Source organism: Podarcis tiliguerta, assembly GCF_965153285.1.
Source record: "Podarcis tiliguerta genome assembly, chromosome: 6".
Classification (NCBI taxonomy): Eukaryota; Metazoa; Chordata; class Lepidosauria; order Squamata; family Lacertidae; genus Podarcis; species Podarcis tiliguerta.
In genome coordinates, this window is record NC_139539.1 from 91,475,723 (window position 1) to 91,499,612 (window position 23,890).

At 46.6% G+C, this 23,890-nt stretch overlaps 1 protein-coding gene and 1 long non-coding RNA gene across 10 annotated transcripts in view; both read right to left on the minus strand.

The window, feature by feature from the left end:
* Positions 1-2,961: 2,961 nt before the first annotated feature.
* On the minus strand, positions 2,962-3,972 carry LOC310680133. The gene is made up of 2 exons (XR_014512654.1): positions 3,884-3,972; positions 2,962-3,635 (listed from the first exon to the last, which is right to left on the minus strand). It is a non-coding gene; the product is annotated as an uncharacterized lncRNA (long non-coding RNA).
* Positions 3,973-4,509: 537 nt separating this feature from the next.
* AXDND1 (axonemal dynein light chain domain containing 1) overlaps positions 4,510-23,890 on the minus strand; it is a 44,603-nt gene continuing 25,222 nt past the window's right edge. For all 9 annotated transcript variants that reach the window (XM_083446301.1, XM_083446293.1, XM_083446298.1 and 6 more), the window contains 9 exons: positions 22,610-22,703; positions 21,839-22,047; positions 19,797-19,893; positions 15,761-15,871; positions 15,463-15,624; positions 10,900-11,037; positions 8,398-8,489; positions 7,471-7,619; positions 4,510-4,743 (listed from right to left, as the gene is read on the minus strand). In XM_083446301.1, coding sequence (XP_083302427.1) covers positions 4,655-4,743; positions 7,471-7,619; positions 8,398-8,489; positions 10,900-11,037; positions 15,463-15,624; positions 15,761-15,871; positions 19,797-19,893; positions 21,839-22,047; positions 22,610-22,703 — 1,141 coding nt within the window. In that variant the 3' untranslated portion in view covers positions 4,510-4,654. The remainder of the gene's footprint in view (positions 4,744-7,470; positions 7,620-8,397; positions 8,490-10,899; positions 11,038-15,462; positions 15,625-15,760; positions 15,872-19,796; positions 19,894-21,838; positions 22,048-22,609; positions 22,704-23,890) is intronic.

Sequence of the window (23,890 nt, forward strand, 5' to 3'; positions counted from 1 at the left end):
GCTAGGTATCTAACCACCCCCATGTGATATTAAAGGTAAAGGTACCCCTGCCCGTACAGGCCAGTCTTGACAGATTCTAGGGTTGTGTGCCCATCTCACTCAAGAGGCCGGGGGCCAGCGCTGTCCGCAGACACTTCCGGGTCACGTGGCCAGTGTGACATCGCTGCTCTGGCGAGCTAGAGCCGCACACGGAAACACCGTTTACCTTCCCGCTCGTAAGCGGTCCCTATATATCTACTTGCACCCGGGGGTGCTTTCGAACTGCTAGGTTGGCAGGCGCTGGGACCGAACGACGGGAGCGCACCCCGCCGCGGGGATTCGAACCGCCGACCTTTTGATCGGCAAGCCCTAGGCGCTGAGGCTTTTACCCACAGCGCCACCCGCGTCCCATGTGATATTATTCCCATTTAAAATCCATTACAGAGGTCAATTTATTATTCTGCCGTAAAGCTCACTGGGTGACCCTGAACCAGTCGCAATTCTTCAGCTCACTTTACCTTGCAGAGCCGTGTCAGCAAGATTAAAAGGGGTGTAGGGACAGAGAAAGTTAATGCATGCTTCCTTTTAACATCTTGGATGAAGAGCTGGATAATAAGCTCACCCGCTGGGCGTTCCTGTTCTCTAGTCATTCCGCTCCTTGTCCCTATTTCGAAAGGCAGATACCATTGCAAGATACGAAGATAAGAAGTGTTGGTGGTGGAGCGCAAGAAGCTTAAGGCCAGTCCTCCCACCTCCTTGGGCCTGAAAATGGTGTGTCCTGCCTGAGGCAGAGTGAAAGTGAGCAGCGCAGCACAAATGAAGTTTGGGAACTTGCTGTGAAAGCTCTTTGCTGTCTGTTTGCTTTAATTGTTAATTGGCTCAGGGAGTAGCCCTCCCTTCCCGTCTATCATTAAAGCCAACAGAGGTGGGACACCATCTGTGTCTCTTTCAGCAGAGGGACAAGGATGGGGCTGGGCCTGGACAATGCAGGCTGGCAGTGCCATCAGCAGCCCAAGAGTCTCAGACTCAGTAGAGACGATTTAGTGGAAGGAGCAAAAAAACAAATGGGTGGTTTCTACTGAGCGCGAGGAAAACACAGGGGGACCTGAGTGGGGCTTCCTCACAAACACAACTTGAGCTTAGCCCTTGTTGTGTTCTGTTGTTCCCATCAAAAGAAAAACTTTGAACACAAAATGGCAAATTCTGCAAAAGAATAAACTCAAGGTATTCAACAAATTCATCTAATATATGCTAAATCCGAGGTACATTCAGCGTCAGGTGGAACCTTCTTACTTGATCAGCTCTTGCTAAGAGCCTTTAGAATGGTAAATTTTGTCTGCTGTTCTTATTGTCAGCCTCACTGCTACTTGTTTTAGTATTTTTGTGGTTTTTATGTGCTCTGATATTATGTGAACTTTGTAACATCACCCTTGGAGACTCTGGGCTGAAAAGCAGCCTATTGCATTTTTTAAAGTAATAATAATAATAAATATTATTAATAAATATAATATTCTGAATGTGCAAATTTCCTTTCTTCCTTTAACAATTTTAGTGGGTAGAGTGTGCTTCCTTTCTCCAGCACTGGCCTCTGGTATTAAAAAATATTTCTAAAATAAGCAAACAGGCATTATTTCCTATTATTTCCTTTTAGAAGACATCTGAAGGCAGCCCTGTTTAGGGAAGCTTTTAATGTTTGATGCACTACTGTATTTTAATATTTTGTTGGAAGCCACCCAGAGTACTGATTACCACCATAGAAACGTGGTCCCTCGCTTGCCTTCATTACAGGTGCCCAGCTTTTGAGGCAGGATTAAAGCTACAGCAACCAAAGCAGTTTGGGAGGAAAAGCACTCTGAGAATCTTAAGCCTATCTCCAGCCTGAGTGATGTTGTATTTCCTCCAGCATCTATATTAATCTCAATTTAAATGAAGCCTCCAACTGAGCAGCACATGGAGCACCTATAGCTCAGTGGTGCAGCCATTTCATGCATTTCCAATTAAAAGGCTCTTGGGGAACAGGGAACAGAAGACACTTCTGCCTGTGATTCTAGAGAGCTGTTGCCACTGAAAAGAGAGAATTCTGTGTCAGATCAGGGGCAGACTTTGGTAGTATGATGTCCTGAGCAAAAACAAAATTTAGTGCCTCCTACAGTATTTCTCTCCCCTCCCTCGCCTTCTGTTCTGCACATGCTCTCAAGTGCACTATGTCATAGTTGTGGCAACTCAATCGCCTGTCTGACCAGGGCTTAACTGTGAGTAGGCAACCAAGTAAATACAGGTATTAGTAACATTGCTATTTTGCAACCATTCAGCTCAACACCCTGTGTCAGGAAACTGCCTGCACTGATCTAGATCTGGCACTGGTCAGATAAACCAATTATACAAAGCGGCTTCCTATGTTCTCTGCAGAAAGGAAAGTGGAACGTGCTTAAATAAATCAAGCTGCACTTCTGCTCATTTCTGCTAGGTGGCGTCTTTTGGCCATGATTTTACAATGCCATGAACAGGTGTAAGCAGCCAAACTTTGGCCTACTCTGCTTTCCTGTTCAAAATACCATGCTAGCTCATATTTCCCCCTGAAGGAAGAATGGGGTGGCAATGAGGCAGAAGGCAAAGGGGCAAAATATGTTCCCCTATGAAGACACATTTCTTCAGAAAAGGCTGTAGAACGGATGCAGTGTTGGGACAGAAAAAGTACTGATACCAGATCAGTCTAAAATACCGTATTTTTCGCTCTGTAAGACGCACCAGACCACAAGACGCACCTAGTTTTTGGAGGAGGAAAACAAGAAAAAAAATATTCTGAATCTCAGAAGCCAGAACAGCAAGAGGGATCGCTGCGCAGTGAAAGCAGCAATCCCTCTTGCTGTTCTGGCTTCTGGGATAGCTGCGCAGCCTGCATTCGCTCCATAAGACGCACACACATTTCCCCTTACTTTTTAGGAGGGAAAAAGTGAGTCTTATAGAGCAAAAAATACGGTATTTGGTAAGTCACCTTCCATTCACAAAGGATCAGGGTTTCACAAGTGCCATTAGCAACCACCAATCTCTTCCAGATGACTTGTGAAAAAGGACAGCAGCCTTGACCCTCCCTCCCACAGAGAACTTGGAAGTTGTGAGGGAGTCTCTTGCTTCATAATAGGGACTACAAGTCCCATCATCCCTGACCGTTGGTCCTGCTAGCTGATGGGAGTTGTAGTCCAACAACAGCTGGGAACCCAAGTTTGAGGGAAAACTGTAGGGCCTTCCCTGAGTCATCCAGCACAGGTACAGGGTTTGGGTGAAGTAATCAATCGGGATCGCATCTTGTGACAAGGTAAGATCTTCTCAGAAGCAGTTAGATTCCATCTGGCTAGTTCTAAGTGTCTCCAAAGCATAGTGTGATTTGAGTGAATAGCCCGCCCTTTGCAGAAGATTCCACAGCTAGAAGAGTCTTCTTTCTGTTTACTTCAGGCTTTATGAGTAGCCAGGAACAGTGGAAGTCTCCCACTGCTTCTGTCAACTCCAATACCTGCATGAGGTTAGGGAACTATCCCTCCCTGCTCTTTGGAAGGCTGGGCTTGTTCATTCACCTTCTGCTATGCTTGGGAGACATTTGGAAGTGTGGCTTCTAGGAGTCTCCTACCTTACATAAACAAAGAGAACTACAGTGGTACCTCTGGATGCGAACGGGACCCCGTCTGGAGCCCCGTTCGCATCCTGAAGCGAACGCAACCCGCATGTGCACAGGTCGCGATTCGCTGCTTCCGCGCATGCGAGTGACGTCATTTTGAGCGTCTGCGCATGCACGAGTGGCGAAACCCGGAAGTAACACGCTCCATTACTTCTGGGTCGCCGTGGAGCGCAACCCAAAAATATTCATCCCAAAGCATATTTAACCCAAGGTATGACTGTACTAGAGAACTTGAGGGAAGGGAATCATGCCAAGTTATTAAAGGTAAAGGGACCCCTGACCGTTAGGTCCAGTCGTGGCCTACTCTGGGGTTGCGGCGCTCATCTCGCTTTATTGGCCGAGGGAGCCGGTGCACAGCTTCCGGGTCATGTGGCCGGCATGACTAAGCCACTTCTGGTGAACCAAAGCAGCACACGGAAACGCTGTTTACCTTCCCACTGGAGTGGTATCTATTTATCTACTTGCACTTTGACGTGCTTTTGAACTGCTAGGTTGGCAGGAGCTGGGACCGAGCAACAGGAGCTCACCCTGTCGCAGGGATTCAAACCGCCAACCTTCTGATCGGCAAGCCCTAGGCTCAGTGGTTTAACCCACAGCGCCGCCCGCGTCCCATGCCAAGTAATTACCGGATACTAAACCCTCTGGTCCAAGATACTCCCAATGCATCTACTAGACGGATCGAGTGTTCTTTTTTTTGGGGGGGGGGGAGTTCAAACAAAACCCCCAAATATTTCCTATTGAGTTATTCTTAAATTCAACCTGTATAGGTAAACACAGTGAAATATCAGGGCAACTCCAACCTAGACCTTGAATATGTTCTACATAAATAACAGAAACTGGGAATCAATCCCACTTGGTTGAGTTAACTCCTTTCCATGTACTGAACCAATAGTTTAACAGAGCTGGGAGAATTCCAAGTAGCCACTAATGCACAACCCTCCATCTGTGTCCAGTGCCAGCTACAAGCAGGAGCCAAAGGCCTTCTGAAGGTCACCCTCTTCTTCAGCGTTTGGGCTTGGGGAATTTCTTCGTTCGTGGCTTAGGAGTGCTTGGCTGTGAAGGTGATTCAGTTTGCTCCTTAACGACAACTTCTGCAACGACAGATGCACAGCAAGAAGCACTTAAACACTTACATTGTCAACACCTAGACAATATGAGAACTAGTAGCTCAGAGAAACCTCATACTCTACTCTGCGACAAGTCCAGGTTTCAGCCCAAGCATAGCCTTGAGGGAATCAAGACCAAACCCAGCTGCCCAAAGAATGGTTATAAACAGCATATGCATCCACAAACCCATGTTTGTCATGTCCACACTTCATAAGTATACCTGTTCGCAGTGAGAACCTCATCCATAATGGGAATATTCCAACAGAGCATTAGGTGCTCAACCCCACTTATTTCAATGATCTAAGACACACCGATCTCTGACATGTAGACAGTACTTTGTTCAAAGTAAATCAACAATCCTGATACGATCAGTATCACGCTGCAGACGAGCAGCTTAGGCTGATAAGTGCTTGCTTAGATCACCAACTGGGTTAGGTAAGAATTCAACTAGGGACTTCCCTGCTCACATTCTTAGCCAGTGCAATGCAGTTTGCTTCTTCAGCTCCTTGGGTTGGTTCATAACATGCATCTTCATTACTTCATGATTGCAGCGTCAAGTGAATTATGACATGTGAATTATGACATTATTAAGCAATGAAGAACTTTCCTTTCACCCCACAACACACTGTTTTCAACAGAAACACCACCTATTCAGGCCAGAGCTACACATGTAGCAGATTGAGGATGCATAATGGGTTGTGCCACTTCAGCAATGCAGATGGAAGAATGGTCTTCTTCTTCTTTGGCGATCACTCGTAGCTGAGTATGATTGACTTCCATGAACACGGTATCAACAGTGAGTCCGTAAGTGACTGTGGAGGCCAATTCTGGACCCACATGTCCTTCCACAGTGGGGACATAGGTTTCCGGGCGGGAGTTGATCACGGTGTGGATTTGCCAAGCGTGCCTTCCTTTTAGCACGTTTCTCCCTTGCGTCCTGAGTTCGAGTGTCTTCAAAGCCCATGACGCCTTTGGTAAAGGCTGTTCTCCAATTGGAGCGCTCACAGGCAAGTGTTTCCCAATTGTTAGTATTTATAATACATTTTTAAAGCTTTGCTTTGAGACAGTCTTTAAACCTCTTTTGTTGACCACCAGCATTACACTTCCTATTTTTAAGTTTGGAATAGGTTTCTGAAAGTGGAAACCTAACACACCAGGGAGAAAAGTTCTAGATTAGTCCATTCCCTGCTGTGCTAACATTCTACTTACAGAATACACTTTATAATAAAGAACAACCAAAAAGGTGATTTTCCTGGCTGCTGTCTGTAGTGGCACAGTCCAGTCTACTACCTCACCCTCCTGGGCAGACCAGGTGACAGCTGCCAGTCATCAAACACTAATCAAGAACAGATAAATCAAGCAACTGATACACAAGTGTGAACTAGGCCTCTGTTTGTTGCCCGTGTGGAAAGGATTCCCCTATCAGACTCAGGAGGTGGACTGGGCAAGTCAGCTAATTCTCACGTTACCATTTTTAAATGGAGAAATAAACAGCCTGCTGTTATTGAGGGGGCGGGAATGAAAAGACCTTCAATCAGCAAACCATCTCTCTCCCCAGCCTGCCTTAGGTACAGCCTATCATTTTGATTCTTGCAACCTTCAGGGAGTAGTAATGATGGAGAAGTGGCTACACATATTTACTTACTAAGAGCAGAAACAAAGGAACAGAAAGGCATCTGGTACAACTTCTGCAGTAACATTCCATTTCTGACTACGGGTGGTGTCAGGGAACTACCATCGGAGCTGGAGGCGGAGAGGAGGCTCCAGAGGGATGGCGGAGAGGGTCCCAGTAGGGAGAGAGACAGCCCATCCGCTGGGGAAGGAAATCAGTGTAACACCAGTGGAGAAAGGGGGCAGATGGGGGAATCGGAGACTTGGCTCCAGGACTCCTCGCCGGAGACCAGCGGAGAGAGTACGGGTCCTCCGATGCCCACACCCTCCCTGCTCAGAAGACTTCCGCGCAGGGAGAGTAGGAGGAGACTGGGCGTCAAACAGCTTCTATGCTGGAAGAGGTTTAAGAAACGCCCACTGACGGATTCTGCCAGCGACTGAGGCAGCCACGGTACTTGAGGCTGTCCAGACAGAAAGGGTTCAACCAGGTAACCTAGCCAGGAGTGGCGGCAACTTACGCACGAGCAACCCCTAGAACCATTACAGGTGGAGAGGGGGGAATATGGTGGGTTGTATCCAAAGTAGTGCCAAGCCAAGCATTCTGCCAGAGCCTGCCCTCTCATTCCCCCCAACCTTCCAGAGCAGATATGGGGATGTCAAGGGGAGGAGGAACCCCATTGTGCTAGCACAACGTATTTAGCACAACGTGTATCTCTCCGCACTCCTCCAAAAGCACACTTCCTGTACATTTTTTCCCCATTGTGTGGTAGGCAGCGTGGAAATATAATACACGTAGTCTGAAATGGCACAGCTCAGCAAGACGTGACTTCCCTATGCCTGTTTTGTCTATTTTGAGCCATGCAGCAGCAGCAGCAGCATACTCAATTATACCACCCAAATGTATGCTTGAACGTGCAGCCAATCCCGGTTCTCCAACACATTTGTACCTTGAACACGCGTGAGCCTGCAAACCAGTTTATCACATTCACATTTTATGTTTTCAAACGTACGCCTAAACGTGTGGTGCATGAAATTGCCCTTAAAATTCCAGAGCATTTTTTTAGAGCCTACAATTCCACCTCTCAAGTCTTTAGCCATACCTGCTTTGAGTTTTGTTTCTTTTGGTTCAGAGTCCTTCAGCTTTGGTTGCTCACCCTCCATGTTCTGGATTTTTGCCAGAGCTTCTTCCAAGTCCTCATGAAGGACTTCAGATTTTTCCTCAGCTTGCTGTGCTCGCTTTTCAGCCTCTCTGAAAGAGTAGGTGTCAGAAAGAATTCATAGCCCTGACCAGGCAAGAAACCAATAACACTAATTTGATTTACTCTAGCTGGTCACTTCCTACTGTGAAAAATACATTTTCTCTTGCTTCTTCATTCCCCAAAATGTTCCTAACGGCCAATATTACTGCAACCTATGTAAGAATCCACACCTGATTACTACATTGCAAGTCTATAAAACCTACAGGAGAATCTATTCCTAGCACTGCAAAACCACATGAGAACTCACATATCACTAAAGGTAAAGGTAAAGGACCCCTGATAGTTAAGTCCAGTCACAAATGACTCTGGGGTTGTGGCGCTCATCTCGCTTTACTGGCCAAGGGAGCCGACGTTTGTCTGCTGACAGTTTTTCTGGGTCATGTGGCCAGCATGACTAAGCCGCGTCTGGCGAAACCAGAGCAGCGCATGGAAACACTGTCTACCTTCCCGCCGGAGCGGTACCTATTTATCTACTTGCACTTTGATGTGCTTTCGAACTGCTAGGTTGGCAGGAGCTGGGACAGAGAAACCGGAGCTCACTCCATTGAGGGGATTCGAACCGCCGACCTCCCGACTGGCAAGCCCAAGAGGCTCAGTGGTTTAGACCACAGCGCCACCTGCGTCCTATTTTTGTTTAAAAATGGAATGTGTTGTGGCAGAATAGACACCTGCAATCACATAGGCCACCTGTTCAAGATACCCTGTAGTCTCTAGTCTGCACAAGAGTGCACACATCCGTCCATCTCTTCCCTGTGGTTCTATACTCACACGAGTCGCTCTTCCAGAATTTCCAGTGATGCCAGCAACTCAAATTCCTTCTTTGAGGCCTTTGTGGTCCACTGGCTGGCATGCAACTCCCTCTGGAATAAGAAGAGTAAGTAACTTATGAAAGGAAATAAATCAACAGGCTGCTTTCTGTCTCAGAACTGGCATACTGAAGTCCCTGGCTCAAGTCTTGCCTCAGCTATGAGCACACTAGGTAGCCTTAGACAAGTGATGCTCACTCATCCCTTACATCTTCAGAATGGGGATAAAAATTCTGGCCTACCTTACAAGGTCATTGCACTGTTTTATTTACAGAGGCACAGAGTTGGAAGTTGCCATTACTCTGCCTCTGAGAATAAAAGGTTTATACAGGGCACAATTGCCTGAGAATATCTCCTGTAAAAACCCCATAACGGTGTCCATGCACCACTGCCGTTCTTTTCAATGGGGCCAGTGCAGGAGAACTTCCCAGATCTGTTTCCTGCTGTAATAGTGTGTTGTAGTGGCCATAGAGTTGGACTAGGACCTGGGAGTGTTAGGATATAGTTCCGTTCCACCTTAAATGGTCAGGCATGATTGTTGTGTATCACATGCCTGTTTCGTTCCAGCTCTCGCTGGGAACTTCCGTTTTGTATATAGCTTTTGTTCCGGCTGTTTTCCTGGACACGGAGGCAAGCAGTCATGTTCTGATCTACGTTGAATAAAGCTGTAAATATGCTCTCCTGTCTGCATCTTCCGTTGTGGAGACTTTGCTGAAAGGGTGTGCACGGGTCTTGGAATGTCTCTGAGGCTCGTGTTGCTAATTGACTGATGCTGTTCCACGGGAGACCGGGGATCGTCCAGAGATGACTGGGGGCCTGTCTGATGCCTTCGTCTCCCTGGCAGTATCCCAACAGGGAGTCCAGAGTTCAAATCCCCACTCGGCCATGAAGCTCACTGGGTGCCTTTGGGCCAGTCACTGCCTCTCTCAGCCTAATCTGTCTCATAGGAGTTTCGTGGGGATTAAATGAGGAGGGGGGGGGGAACCATCTATGCCACCTTGAGCTCCTTGGAGAAAAATGGTGGGATATACTGGTCTACTGCCATTAGTATTGCAAGATTGTCATGGGAGCACTTGGACTAAAATCTACTTTTCTGGTTTATCACCACAAGAGTTATTAACATTTGGCTTCAGTAAAGCAAATAATTTAATTAGACAGTGCCTACATGACACTGAGAGGGACGCGGGTGGTGCTGTGGGTTAAAGCCTCAGCGCCTAGGGCTTGCCGATCATAAGGTCGGCGGTTCGAATCCCCGCGGCGGGGTGCGCTCCCGTTGTTCGGTCCCAGCGCCTGTCAACCTAGCAGTTCGAAAGCACTCTCGGGTGCAAGTAGATAAATAGGGACCGCTTACTAGCGGGAAGGTAAACAGTGTTTCCGTGTGCGGCTCTGGCTCGCCAGAGCAGCGATGTCACGCTGGCCACGTGACCCGGAAGTGTCTTTGGACAGCGCTGGCCCTTGGCCTCTTTGAGTGAGATGGGCGCACAATCCTAGAGTCTGTCAAGACTGGCCCGTATGGGTAGGGGTACCTTTACATGACACTGAGCGACAGAATAATCTGGCCAAAATAAGGAAATTTTGTCCATGGTATGATTATTTTCCACCTAGACACTTTGGCACCCTATTTGCAAAATGTAACAATTTCAAAATACAGACACGCTTTCACTTTCGCATGATTGAATATACTGCCTTCGACTGTACTTGAGGGTTGATTTCAAAAAATTCTGCTGGAAAAACGGTTATGTCCATGTGGAGATGGCAGTATTGAGTCAGTGGCTCATGTGCTTCTGGCTTACACTCTTTATAAAGATTTGAGGAGTGAGGTTATTACCCCTCTATTACTGTCCATGCCAGGTCACTCAACCGTTCCTACTGCATCCTTTATTTTAGCAGATCAAGATGATCAGGCGACAGCAAAAACTGAGGGTTTTTAGAGGGGACAATTAGAATAAGATCTATTATTTGATTATTGATGTAAACCCCCAAATGTATTTTCTACAGTTAAGTTTTTACCTCTATCTTCAGTACATTTTATTTGATTTTATTGCTATGGCTAGTGGCTGATGCAAATAAAGATTCTTCTGCTGCAAGGTGGGATATAAATACCGTATTTTTTGCTCTATAAGACTCACTTTTTCCCTTCTAAAAAGTAAGGGGAAATGTGTGTGCATCTTATGGAGCGAATGCAGGCTGCGCAGCTATCCCAGAAGCCAGAACAGCAAGAGGGATTGCTGCTTTCACTGTGCAACAATCCCTCTTGCTGTCCTGGCTTCTGAGATTCAGAAATTTTTTCTTCTTGTTTTCCTCCTCCAAAAACTAGGTGCGTCTTGTGGTCTGGTGCATCTTATAGAGCGAAAAATACGGTAACTAACACTGCGAACCTCTCCTCTAAAGCAGCTGCCACACCTTCTTCCAAAGAGACACACCTCTCCAGAGAAGATCTATCTATTTATACGTACATACATACCCGTGACACTGTGATTTCTTGCACTTGCATGGTTTTGACATACACATTAGAATCATCTCCAATGTATCTGACTGGGTAAGTGACCGCAAGACTCTCGGCCTGCTCACCAGTGCTGGTGCTGGGCACAGGCAGCTGTTCCTGCAAGGAAATGGAAGGACCACACAATGCAAGGTTTGTTTCCTCACCATCAAGGAAACTTCTCAGATTCAGATATTGTATGGAAGGAGCATGATGATCAACGCCAGTCCTCCCCCCCCCCCCGGGGTACTCGACAGTATGCAGTACTGGCAGCTTTTTAATGGATATGTTAAAAGTGTGGCACTTAACTGTAACAACTTCATGGTGAGTGCCGGCACCATTTTTTCTAGAAAAAAAGCTCTGATCAACACAATCTTCAATTATTTTCATATTCCACATAAGGCTACGCTGTCAATTGTGGTTCAATGTGTTGTAGTGTCCCAGAGTCAGTGTTCACAGCAGCGGCGGAGGAACCCTCTCCGGCACCAGGAGCAGGGCAGCCCATACGAAGTGCGCACATGCGGCATTCTGTACAGACTGCGCATGTGTGGTATCCCACATGTGCGCACTCCGTAAAGGCTGCCACACATGCACACTCCGTACGGGCTGCCGCTTACACAGCGACTGTATGGGTTGCTAAACAAGTGGCATCCCGGAGTGTGCATGTGTTGCAGCCCGTACGGACACCATGCAAGCAGGATCCTGTACAGACTGTGCATGTGCGGTGACCATACGGGATGCTGCACATGCGCAGTCTATACGGGCTGCCACTTGCATGCGGCGTCCATACGGGCTGCTGCTTGCATGGCGACCGTACAGGCTGCTGCACAAGCGGCATCCCGTACGGAGTGCGCACACGTGGCAGCCCATACGGACACCCGTACAGATGACGCGTCAGAGTGGCAGCCCATACGGATGCTGCGCAAGCGGCGCCCATATGGACTGTGCGCGCCCTTGGCCGCTCTACAGCTGGGGGGGCCAGGGGCCATCTTGTCACCCGCCCCTTCTGCCCCCCCTTCCTATGCCCCTGGTTCACAGACCATGCATGAATTCTGGGGCTGATTCTCTGCTGCTGGTGAATCGGAAACGTATGCATGGTCTTGGCTTATCCACTTTCCTTATTTAAACATGCTCAACCACACCTGAAAAGAGAATCCTCAGCACTTCATCAAACTACAATTCCCAGGGTGCTTTGCGAGAAAGCTAAGACAGATAAAGCGGTATACAACTTTGTAGCATAAAGTTTCTGACTCAAGCAGACACTTTATGACCAACAGCTGGGGAATGGGGGTGCCTTTCCTTTGTGCTGCATTGCCCACAGTCCTGCTTATGTTCTGCACAAGAAGAAACCAGAATCCAGAATCTGTAGCAAGGAATTCTCAGTTCAGTGACCAGTATTTACTGGCATCGAATTCCAATTCCTCAGATTTTTCAAAGCTTTTTCAATTTAAGAAAAAAAAGCTTTTTTCAATTCTTTAAGAAAGACGACTTCATAAAACTTAGGGAAGTGCTGGGTGAGATCCCATGGACAGTAATACTAAAAGGAAAGGGAGTTCATGACGGCTGGGAGTTTGTTAAGAGGGAGATAGTAAAAGCACAACTTCAGGCAATACCAATGAGACGGAAACATGGAAGGTGCCTAAAGAAGCCAGGGTGGCTATCTAAAGAACTTTTAACTGAGTTAAGATTAAAAAAGGATGTGTACAAAAAATGGAAAAGGGGGGAAACCACCAAAGAGGAATTCAAACAAATAGCCAGCACGTGTAGACACAAAGTCAGAAAAGCTAAAGCACAGAATGAACTCAGGCTTGCTAGAGAGGTTAAAAGCAACAAAAAAGGCTTTTATGGGTATGTTCGTAGCAAAAGGAAGAACAAAGAAACAGTGGGGTCACTCAGAGGAGAAGATGGTGAAATGCAAACAGGGGACACAGAAAGGGCTGAACTCCTCAATGCCTTCTTTGCCTCAGTCTTCTCCGATAAAGGAAACAATGCCCGACCTGAAGAATTTGGAGCAAATGATTCAGCAGAGAAAACACAGCCCAGAATAACTAAGGAGATAGTACAAGAATACTTGGCTAGTCTAGATGTATTCAAGTCTCCAGGGCCAGATGAACTGCATCCAAGAGTATTAAAAGAACTGGCAGATGTGATCTCAGAACCACTGGCAGTCATCTTTGAGAATTCCTGGAGAACAGGCGAACTCCCGGCAGACTGGAGGAGGGCAAATGTTGTCCCTATTTTCAAAAAGGGGAAAAGAGAGGACCCAAATAATTACCACCCAGTCAGTCTGATATCAATACTAGGGAAGATTCTGGAGCAGATCATTAAGCAAACAGTCTGTGAGCACCTAGAAAGGAATGCTGTGATCACCAATAGTCAGCATGGATTTCTGAAAAATAAGTCATGTCAGACTAACCTGATCTCGTTTTTTGACAGAATTACAAGCCTGGTAGATGAAAGGAATGCAGTGGATGTAGCCTACCTTGATTTCAGCAAGGCATTTGACAAGGTGCCCCATGATATTCTTGTAAAGAAGCTGGTAAAATGCGGTCTTGACTATGCTACCACTCAGTGGATTTGTAACTGGCTGACTGACCGAACCCAAAGGGTGCTCATCAATGGTTCCTCTTCATCCTGGAGAAGAGTGACTAGTGGGGTGCCACAGGGTTCTGTCTTGGGCCCGGTCTTATTCAACATCTTTATCAACGACTTGGATGATGGACTCAAGGGCATCCTGATCAAATTTGCAGATGACACCAAACTGGGAGGGGTGGCTAACACCCCAGAGGACAGGATCACACTTCAAAACGACCTTGACAGATTAGAGAACTGGGCCAAAACAAATAAGATGAATTTTAACAGGGAGAAATGTAAAGTATTGCACTTGGGCAAAAAAAATGAGAGGCACAAATACAAGATGGGTGACACCTGGCTTGAGAGCAGTACATGTGAAAAGGATCTAGGAGTCTTGGTTGACCACAAACTTGACATGAGCCAACAGTGTGACGCGGCAGCTAAAAAAGCCAATGCAATTCTGGGCTGCATCAATAGGAGTATAGCATCTAGATTAAGGGAAGTAATAGTGCCACTGTATTCTGCTCTGGTCAGACCTCACCTGGAGTACTGTGTCCAGTTCTGGGCACCACAGTTCAAGAAGGACACTGACAAACTGGAACGTGTCCAGAGGAGGGCAACCAAAATGGTCAAAGGCCTGGAAACGATGCCTTATGAGGAACGGCTAAGGGAGCTGGGCATGTTTAGCCTGGAGAAGAGGAGGTTAAGGGGTGATATGATAGCCATGTTCAAATATATAAAAGGATGTCACATAGAGGAGGGAGAAAGGTTGTTTTCTGCTGCTCCAGAGAAGCGGACACGGAGCAATGGATCCAAACTACAAGAAAGAAGATTCCACCTAAACATTAGGAAGAACTTCCTGACAGTAAGAGCTGTTCGACAGTGGAATTTGCTGCCAAGGAGTGTGGTGGAGTCTCCTTCTTGGGAGGTCTTTAAGCAGAGGCTTGACAACCATATGTCAGGAGTGCTCTGATGGTGCTTCCTGCTTGGCAGGGGGTTGGACTCGATGGCCCTTGTGGTCTCTTCCAACTCTATGATTCTATGATTCTAATTTTTCAGGAAGTGATCAAAGAGGGAGATGTTGGATGTATGATCAGAACAGCAAGAAATTTAAGTCACAGAAGGGGAAAACGCAAAGCATTAAATGGGCAGTTCATACATATCCAGCAATGTGATGCAGCCAACAAATACCCCATTGCTCCTGTTAATATGTAAAGGAAGCTTATCACGCGGGACGTAGTTGTAAGAAAAGCAGCCACGTTGCCAGCCCCATCCATGCAATCTGCTTCCTCCACACTACCAACCCAGGGGCCCAGCCGTGATGCCACTCCTGACACCATTAACAACTTCTGTGTGGCCTACTGGAAGTTGCTTCTCTACATTATGACTTTTTCAGGTAGCATCCACAATATGTCTCCAATCTCTTCTCCATAGTCATGAAGGATATATATATATACAGTGGTGCCTCGCAAGACGAAAAGAATCCGGTCCGCGAGTCTCTTCGTCTAGCGGTTTTTTCGTCTTGCGAAGCAAGCCCATTAGCGGATTAGCGGATTAGCGCTATTAGCGGTTTAGCAGCTATTAAAGGTTTAAGGGATTAGCGGATTAGCTGCTAAAACGCTATTAGCAGCTTAGTGCCTTAGAAAAAGGGGGTGGGGAGCGGAAAAAAAACCCCAGGAATTGCAAGGCATTTTCGTCTTGCGAAGCAAGCCCATAGAGAAATTCGTCCTGCGAAGAACCTCCAAAACGGAAAACCCTTTCCTCTAGCGGGTTTTCCGTCTTGCGAGGCATTCGTCTTGCGGGGCACCACTGTATATATTTCTTCTGTTTGTAAACTGCAGGTTTCCCTTTTCATGATGTCAAAACTTCCACCAGATAGCAATAAACACCCGGCCACGAGCCCCAGCGAAAAAGAAAGAAGCCCTGAAAGAAGAGGGACAGCTTTGTACATTTCCTAACGGAGATGCTCACCTCGGCTTCTAACGCTTGCTTCTGTTCTGCTGCTTCCTGATCTTTTAGAACATCCACAACTTCTTTGTCTTTTTTCTCTTCCTCCACAGGTACATCTGTGGTGGTGGAGCTCTCCACTATGTGCTCCGGACGAGGAGGCAGCTGTCGTTTCAGCTGAAGCACCTGCAAAATGGTTGCAAGTGAAATTCTCCTTCTGAGATATCGCCCTGCACCAGAAGAGAGGTGGAGGGCGGGGGAGCAGAGGGAGAAAAAATCCCCAACCACCACCAGTCACGCCAAAGGTTATTTCTGCCAATACCTCTAACCCAAACAGGCCAACCAGGTCTTCTTGGCTGATTAAAGTGGTGGGAGTGGTCTTCATCCCAGACAGGAGGAGGTTGCAGGTTTCAATCCAATCCAAGCATTCTGTCTGGAAAAAGAGAGAGCGAAAGAAGGAACCAATCACCAAAAGGGAAATACAGTGGTACCTCGGGTTACAGACACTACAGGTTACAGACTCCGCCAACCCAGAAATAGTACCTCGGGTTAAGAACTTTGCTTCAGGATGAGACCAGAAATCGTGCGGCGGGGGTGGGAGGCCCCATTAGCTAATGTGATACCTCAGGTTAAGAAGAGTTTCAGCTTAAGAACGGATCTTCAGAACAAATTAAGTTCTTAACGCGAGGTACCACTGTAAAAACAATTGCCCTGTGGTGCTCTTCCAGAGGGCTCAAACAGAGCTGCTTATGTTGAACTATGCTTAGAGGAATCACTTCCAGACTTCTGAAGTTGTACAATGTTTTGCTTAGCATATGGCTCCGTGTGAGAGCCCCAACCAATCAATGATTTCATGGGCTCCATTTCAGCTTCCCAACCCAGATGAGCATTTTTGAGAGGTCTACCATTAATCCCAGCCATTATCTTCCCTGCAAATGCATACTGTGACCTGTCATTCACACCTGTACTATCACTGATAGGTCCATGTATTTGCTGCCCAGGAAGTAACAGCCTTTGGGTTGGAAAACCCTTGCCCGAATTGCAGGTGTGTTGTGGTTGCTTGTGTTTGTGTAACACCCACCAATGAAAAACACTATTTCTTACATTCTCAGTGGTACTGTTGTCATAAAGGGAGATTAAGAGGGATGACTATTAAAGGCCCGCTAAAACCTGAAGTCCCATTGGGCCAATGCCCTGCCCCTATCGCTATCACTATGCAACATCTCCTCCAGAGAGCCCCAGCGTTCCAAAATCCCAGTATCCCACCCAGGAATTCAGTCTTTGTGAATTCTGACATGAACTGCACATCTATCAGACTGATTTGATTACTAGAACCTATTTATTTGTTATATTTGTTTCCTGCATTTCCACCAAATGAGGCTGGCTTTCACACAATAGAGTTCAATGCGACTTACCTCTGAGTAGACATAGTTAGGAGTCTAGCCTGTGCTCTTAAGACTCATTCCAACTTCCTTTTGTTTGGAACCAGCTATTTCTCATATCACAGGACTTATGAATTTGCTGCCCTGAACTCCTTTGGGAGGAAGGGCAGGGTATAAATTCAATAAATAAATAATCCCATCTAGAACCCCCTTGCCTGAGAGCAAGCCTCATTGAACTCAATAGGACTTACTTCTGATAAGACAGGATCAGGCCTGCTCTGTTAGGCTTCTAATGTCAATGTGGGCACACTTCAATTCCCAGCATGCAGTAATAGCAGCAGATTGTATAAACACACAATATTGCGCAAAAAAAGTTTGCACACTGCAGAAGACATGACTGGCAGGGATTAAAAGGCTTGGAGAAACTCCAGGTTATGGGAACTGTTTCATTAAGAAACAGTAGGTGCCTTGCGGAAGCGAAGTTGCAATTGCCTCACAGAGATTTACAGGGTAATTGATGCATGTTTATACAAAATCAATTTCCACTGGGTTCAAAGGAGATTGCATGTGAGGAACGCAATCAAGTTTCTGTAATGTTATTACGTAACGTTCACAGCTTTGGAAAAAACAAGCAGTGGTGTCAGTCAATGCTGCTTTCATTCACACGAAGTGAACCTGGTCCTGAAAACGAGAGAAGATGTGAAGAGCAGCAATTTTTGCACCTGTTTCTGTTTCCATCGGAATCCTCCAACATCCCTAGTGATGTCGCAAAAGCGACGTGGGCCAAAGAGAGACACGACTGTCCCAACCCAACTTGAAACTTTCCAAACAGCCCAGCCTCAGCCTACCTTCCCACTCAGCCTGAAGCGGCCCAGACCTTACTGCATGCCTTCAAACAGCCCACACTTCTCTTTCCTAATCTATTTCACAAAAACGGTTCACAGAAACATGAGACTCCTATCCTCCCTTGCTGATGGCTGCCATAATTGACGCTACCACAAATTTTCAGCCTTTTCTTCCTCCTGCCTAGGGAGGAACATGAAATATTGGGGGTACCTTCCATGCGCCGTCGTGATTTCTGCGACACTACTGGGCTCAACTGCAGACTTTTTCTCCTCCTCTCCAACTAGGTACCCCCTTAACAGCACCAGCCCAGGCTGGATCCTGCAACTCCCTGAACAAGGGTCACCACAACCCGGATCAGCATTGTTAACAGAGTTCAAATTTCACATTGTGTAAGAAAAGCCACGTAACTGAAAATTGGCTGGGCTTTAAAAAGTACGCACGGCATTGCCCGCTGGCAACTGGGAGCAAGCCATCTTTAAAAGTAGGCAAGAGGTACACAATGTACCAAGATGTATGCAAATTTTGATGGCAGCTTGTTAACCGCTGTTGTGGTTCTTGGGATTGCTTGTGTGTAAATTGCCTTTACTCGTGGCTGTCTTGCATGGTTGAACCCTTTCTGACAGAGGAGCCTCTATCTCGTGGCTGCCTCAGTCGCTGGCAGAATCCGTCAGTGGGCGTTTCTTAAACCTTTTCCAACATAAAAGCTGCTTGACGCCCAGTCTCCTCCCCCGTTGCCTGCGCGAAAGGTTTTTGCGCACTGTGGGCGTGGGCAACGGAGCACTTGTCCCCTCTCCGCTTGTCTCAAGCGAAGAGTCCTGGAGCCAAGTCTCCGCTTCCTCTATCTCTTCCCCTTCTCCACTGGTGTTGCGCTGATTTCCTTCCCCAGCTTATGGGCTATCCCTCCTCCTACTGGGACCCTCTCCACCATCATCCGGGAGCCCTCTCACCTCCTCCCGCTCCGATGGCAGTTCCCTGACAACCGCAAATGTAGAACCCTCTGGCTTTTGTGTGGCTGGAATTATGCCTACTCTGCAAAAGTTAAGAGTCACAAGAATCCCTCTTGCCCACTTTTGCCTGCGGCCCCATCCACCCCTGGCATGCGGACCCTGGAAAGTTGCCCACAAGAGAATGTGAAAAATGCTTGCCATTGCTTACATGTAATATGGGGACCGCAGAACTATGAGTGCAGGGAGCCAGGCCCAGAAGCAGACAATGACATCTTTATCACCCCAGAATGCCTCGGGGTTCTGATGTCGTGCCCAGGGGTATTCTGGGAGAATAAAAATGGTGGCGGCTGAAGCCATATTACACAGCAACTCTCTTGTTATCGCTGGACTGACTGCCATTCTGACATCCCCATCTGACCTAGAAAGCTCACCAGAGGCTGCGAATGAGGGACAGCTTTAAGCCCCGCACCGAGAAGTGCCCAGCAGCTAAAGTCATCTCCATTGCTCCAGACAGCCGTTGTGCACTGTGCTGAGGCTTGAAGGCATTCCAGGGTAATAAATAAGGCAGTGCCGTGGGAAAAATACAGTGGTGCCTCGCATGACGAAATTAATCCGTTCCCCGAGTCTCTTCGTCTAGTGGTTTTTTCGTCTTGCGAAGCAACCCTATTAGCGGATTAGCGCTATTAGCGCTATTAGAAGTTTAGCGGCTATTAAAGGCTTAAGGGATTAGCGGATTAGCTGCTAAAAGGCTATTAGCAGCTTAGCGCCTTAGAAAAAGGGGGTGGGGAGCGAAAAAAACCCTCAAGAATCACAAGACGTTTTCGTCTTGCGAAGCAAGCCCATAGAGAAATTCGTCCTGCGAAGCACCTCTGAAAATGGAAAACCCTTTCGTCTAGCGGGTTTTCCGTCTTGCGAGGCATTCGTCTTGCGGGGCACCACTGTACTTAATTTTGAACAGCAGCTGATAAATTCACATCATCACCATCACCATAATCAATGCAGCAGCGGCAGGAACAGCAACAAAGACCATCTCAGGGTTTGAAATATTGTGAAGGCTTTAGAACAAGTAGAGTGACCCAATCGAGGAACTATTTCACTTATTCAATGACCAACTTCAAAACCAAAAACAGTAGGATGGATTTGGACAGTGATGCACAAATGGACCACATTTGGTCTTGCTTACCTTTATCCTCTCTAACTGTTGCAATTCATGTTCTGCGTCTGGTTGAAGAGCTACCATCTTCTGGCGTGTTATCGTTGCTACCATCTCCTTGCAACAGCTGAGGAAATGCACGATGTCAGCAATAGGTTACGGCACAGCAATGCCACTTTAATATGAGAAAGCCAGTTCCGTCACATTCCTTCTGTCATGAGGACCATTTACATTTGAAGTTTACAAATGAGAAAAGTGGGGCAACTAACTGTAGGCGGGGGGCGGGGGCGGGCGGGGCTACTCTTTGAAAGCCAGGAATTACTTCTTTCAAATCTTATCTCAGTGAGTTCTCTAGGAAGCCTTGAAAAATGTCAGCCCGTTTTCTCAGCCTCTGTCCCCATTCTGCCTTCTGAAATATGAGAATGATAATACTAATACTAACTAATGGCATTGATCAGGATTACTGAGAGAATGTATGCATGGAGCACTGCGAGTTTTTTCGTCTTGTGAATTTTTTCATCTTGCGAAGCACCACTGTGCATTGACGGTTTCCCATAGGAATGCATTGGCGGTTTTAAAAAAAAGGCGCAAGACGTTTTCGTCTTGCAAAGCAAGCCCATAGGGAAATCCGTCTTGCGAAGCAACTCAGAAAACGAAAAACTCTTTCGTCTTGCGAGTTTTTCGTCTTGCGAGGCACCACTGTATATGCTCAGTATAATTATAATTATAGTGATAATAATCATTTCATTGAGGACACAAAATCTTTCGTTTTCTAAGCAAGCTTTTCTGATGAGCATTATTCTAGCAAATTAGACCTGAAGACATGCCAGGAACAACTTTACCTGCTTCCCTCTTCGCTGACTCATATCTAGAGAGATGGAATGGTGTCTGTTTGCTGCCTGAAATCCTGGTTTTGGCTTTGTTGCCTAGATTTCTGGGAGAATCCCCAGAAGGCTTGCTTAATAACCCAGATGAATTTTAGTATTTATAGAATATTTTCAGAGTGTATGAAAAGCTTCACATACATTATCTTATGGCAATCCTTACAGCAACTAGATAGGTCAATATGATTGTGTCTAATCTTGCAAGGGAGGGCTGAGCTTGCCTAATGATACCTCGTTCATCACAACTGCAAGTGTCAAAACATCTCCTAGGCAACACCAGCACAATAATGATGATGATGATGATGATGATAGGTAAAGGAAAAGGGACCCCTGACCATTAGGTCCAGTCGCGGATGACTCTGGGGTTGCGGCGCTCATCTCACTTTATTGGCTGAGGGATACGGCGTTTGTCCGCAGAAAGCTTCAGGGTCATGTGGCCAGCATGACTAAGCCGCTTCTGGCAAACCAGAGCAGTGCACGGAAACGCCGTTTACCTTCCCACCGGAGCGGTACCTACTTATCTACTTGCACTTGATGTGCTTTTGAACTGCTAGGTTGGCAGGAGCAGGAACCGAGCAATGGGAGCTCACCTTGTCACGGGGATTCGAACCGCCGACCTTCTGATCGGCAAGTCCTAGGCTCTGTGGTTTAACCCACAGCGCCACCCGCATCCCTTTTAATAATAATAATAATTCATTATTTGTACCCCACCCATCTGGCTGCGTCTCCTCAGCCACTCTGGGCGGCTCCCAACAAAGATTAAAAATACATTAAAATGTCACACATTAATAACTTCCCTGAACAGGGCTGTCTTCGAAATGTCTGGTAGTCGTTTATCTCTTTGACATCCGAAGGGAGGGCGTTCCACAGGGCGGGTGCTACTAGCAAGAAGGCCCTCTGCCTGGTTCCCTGTAGAACCAGGTGGAACAGGTGGGGCTGAGGCACTAAAACAAACCGGGCCACAAAAACCTCCTTCAGTATTTGGCCATGTCATGATCTACATCTATACCACATATAAATAAAAATGTGTGTTCATCCTCCAGCAACCTTGTGAGGGAAACATTAGATGTGCCCTATCATGGTGCTCTCTGTCATTGCCACACAGGTTTTCTGTCATGGCATGGGCTTCCTTCCCGCCTGGTGGGGTGACGTTATGAAGCAGATGAGATTCAGTGGGATCAGCAATACCTGACTATGTAGCAGGAGAATGTGCTCAGCTTTGCAGCCAGGCCTGTGGCTTCTCCTTCCAGCTTGAAAATGTTCAGCAGCTTCCTTTCCGCCTGCCTTGCCGCTTCTGCAGCAGTCAAGGGGAGGGTATCACGAGAGATGTGGTCTGGAGCCATGTGGATGAGCAGGTTGACCATCCACTTGCTCAGAGCATTGTGGAAGTCGTTCAGCTGTAGGAAGTTTAGAGCAAGGTGGATTCAAGCTATACCACAAAGTCACAGCATGAACACTAGGGCTAAAATCCTACTTTTTTTCTCTGTACATCTGTACACATGTACAAGACAGACATCATATAGGAAGAAGAAAGGGGGAGCTTTTCAGATCCAAGACCTATCCTTAGCCTGCAACAAGACCCACTTTTTATGTTGTTGTTTTTTAGCTTTGCTATAGAAATCTACATCTCTCCAATTCTGCATCAGCTGCAAACTGACCATTTCAACTGCTCTCAATACAGACACGCAGCAGAACTGCTGGCCTTCAAAAAAAGGCTGCCTCTTCTCTCTCTGCCTGACTTACTTCTTTGGGATTGGCTGCTTCTAATCAAGACACATGCTCAGAAGAGTGACACATGCAGAAACACAAGGTGGGCCTCCTCTGAGCAAAGGTAATTATTACCTTATACATAAAAAGGCTTACATTTAGAGTGTTTTAAGAGTGAAGTTTGCCCTCCATTTTAGTTTGAAACAAGTGTGCCTCTGCTGTTCGAAGTTGGAAAAACACCAGGACACCTACTTCATGGCTGAGCTGATCATTTTCTTTCTCGGAACCACTAGTGGTTGTCAGGATCCACTGCTGAATCTTCTTGAACACATCCTCAGGTATCAACCTTAAAGGAAACAATTAAGTCAACAACAATAACAACATCATAACCAATTAGATCAGGACCAGACACCACCTTAGACTCTTAACTTCCAAAATCATTATTAAAATGGGCTCAAAGAACCCCCAAATTCTGAGCTGAGAATAAAACTCCACACACTGGTCAAGCTGAAAGTATAATTTCAATTTCAAAGGATGCAACACTGATCTGGCAAGGGCTGCTGAACGCTCTTCCTCATAACGGTCTTCTCAGAATCACATCTTCCAGACTTTATTGCATTCATGAGAGAAAAGACATGGAGCTCTTCTATCTTTTCTTTCATGGTAAGAAAACAAGAGATGAGCCAAGATTACAGGGGAAATCATTTTTGGCAATGACAATACTTGTCTTCGCCAGTTGCCATCTGTCTGACTGGTTCAATATTATGGGGATTGATGACAATTTTTTTGCTGGACCCCAGCAATCCAAAAACGCCTTGTTGCTCTCTCTCATACAAGCCAAGACATGGACAAAGGACTTTTAAAATTGCATTGTGTAACATAGGTTTTTGCTGTGCCTCCCTGTCTTATGAGGAACGGCTAAGGGAGCTGGGCATGTTTAGCCTGGAGAAGAGGAGGTTAAGGGGTGAGATGATAGCCATGTTCAAATATATAAAAGGATGTCACATAGAGGAGGGAGAAAGGTTGTTTTCTGCTGCTCCAGAGAAGCGGACACGGAGCAATGGATCCAAACTACAAGAAAGAAGATTCCACCTAAACATTAGGAAGAACTTCCTGACAGTAAGAGCTGTTTGACAGTGGAATTTGCTGCCAAGGAGTGTGGTGGAGTCTCCTTCTTTGGAGGTCTTTAAGCAGAGGCTTGACAACCATATGTCAGGAGTGCTCTGATGGTGTTTCCTGCTTGGCAGGGGGTTGGACTCGATGGCCCTTGTGGTCTCTTCCAACTCTATGATTCTATGATTCTATTTGTCCTATTGACTGCTCTTGAGGGCCCTTGACATATGCAAGAGAATGAGGTAGGAATGAGGTCATGGAGAGCTGAGAGATGGAGTGGGGCATTTTTATCTGAGCCTAGTAGAAATTTGACGCTGCATAAAAACAAATCCTCTTGCAAACAGAAAGCAAAGGTGTCGGGGACAGAGGCTCTTGCATGTGTCCACCAGACTTGTGACAGCCAAAGCCGGAGGGTGTGTT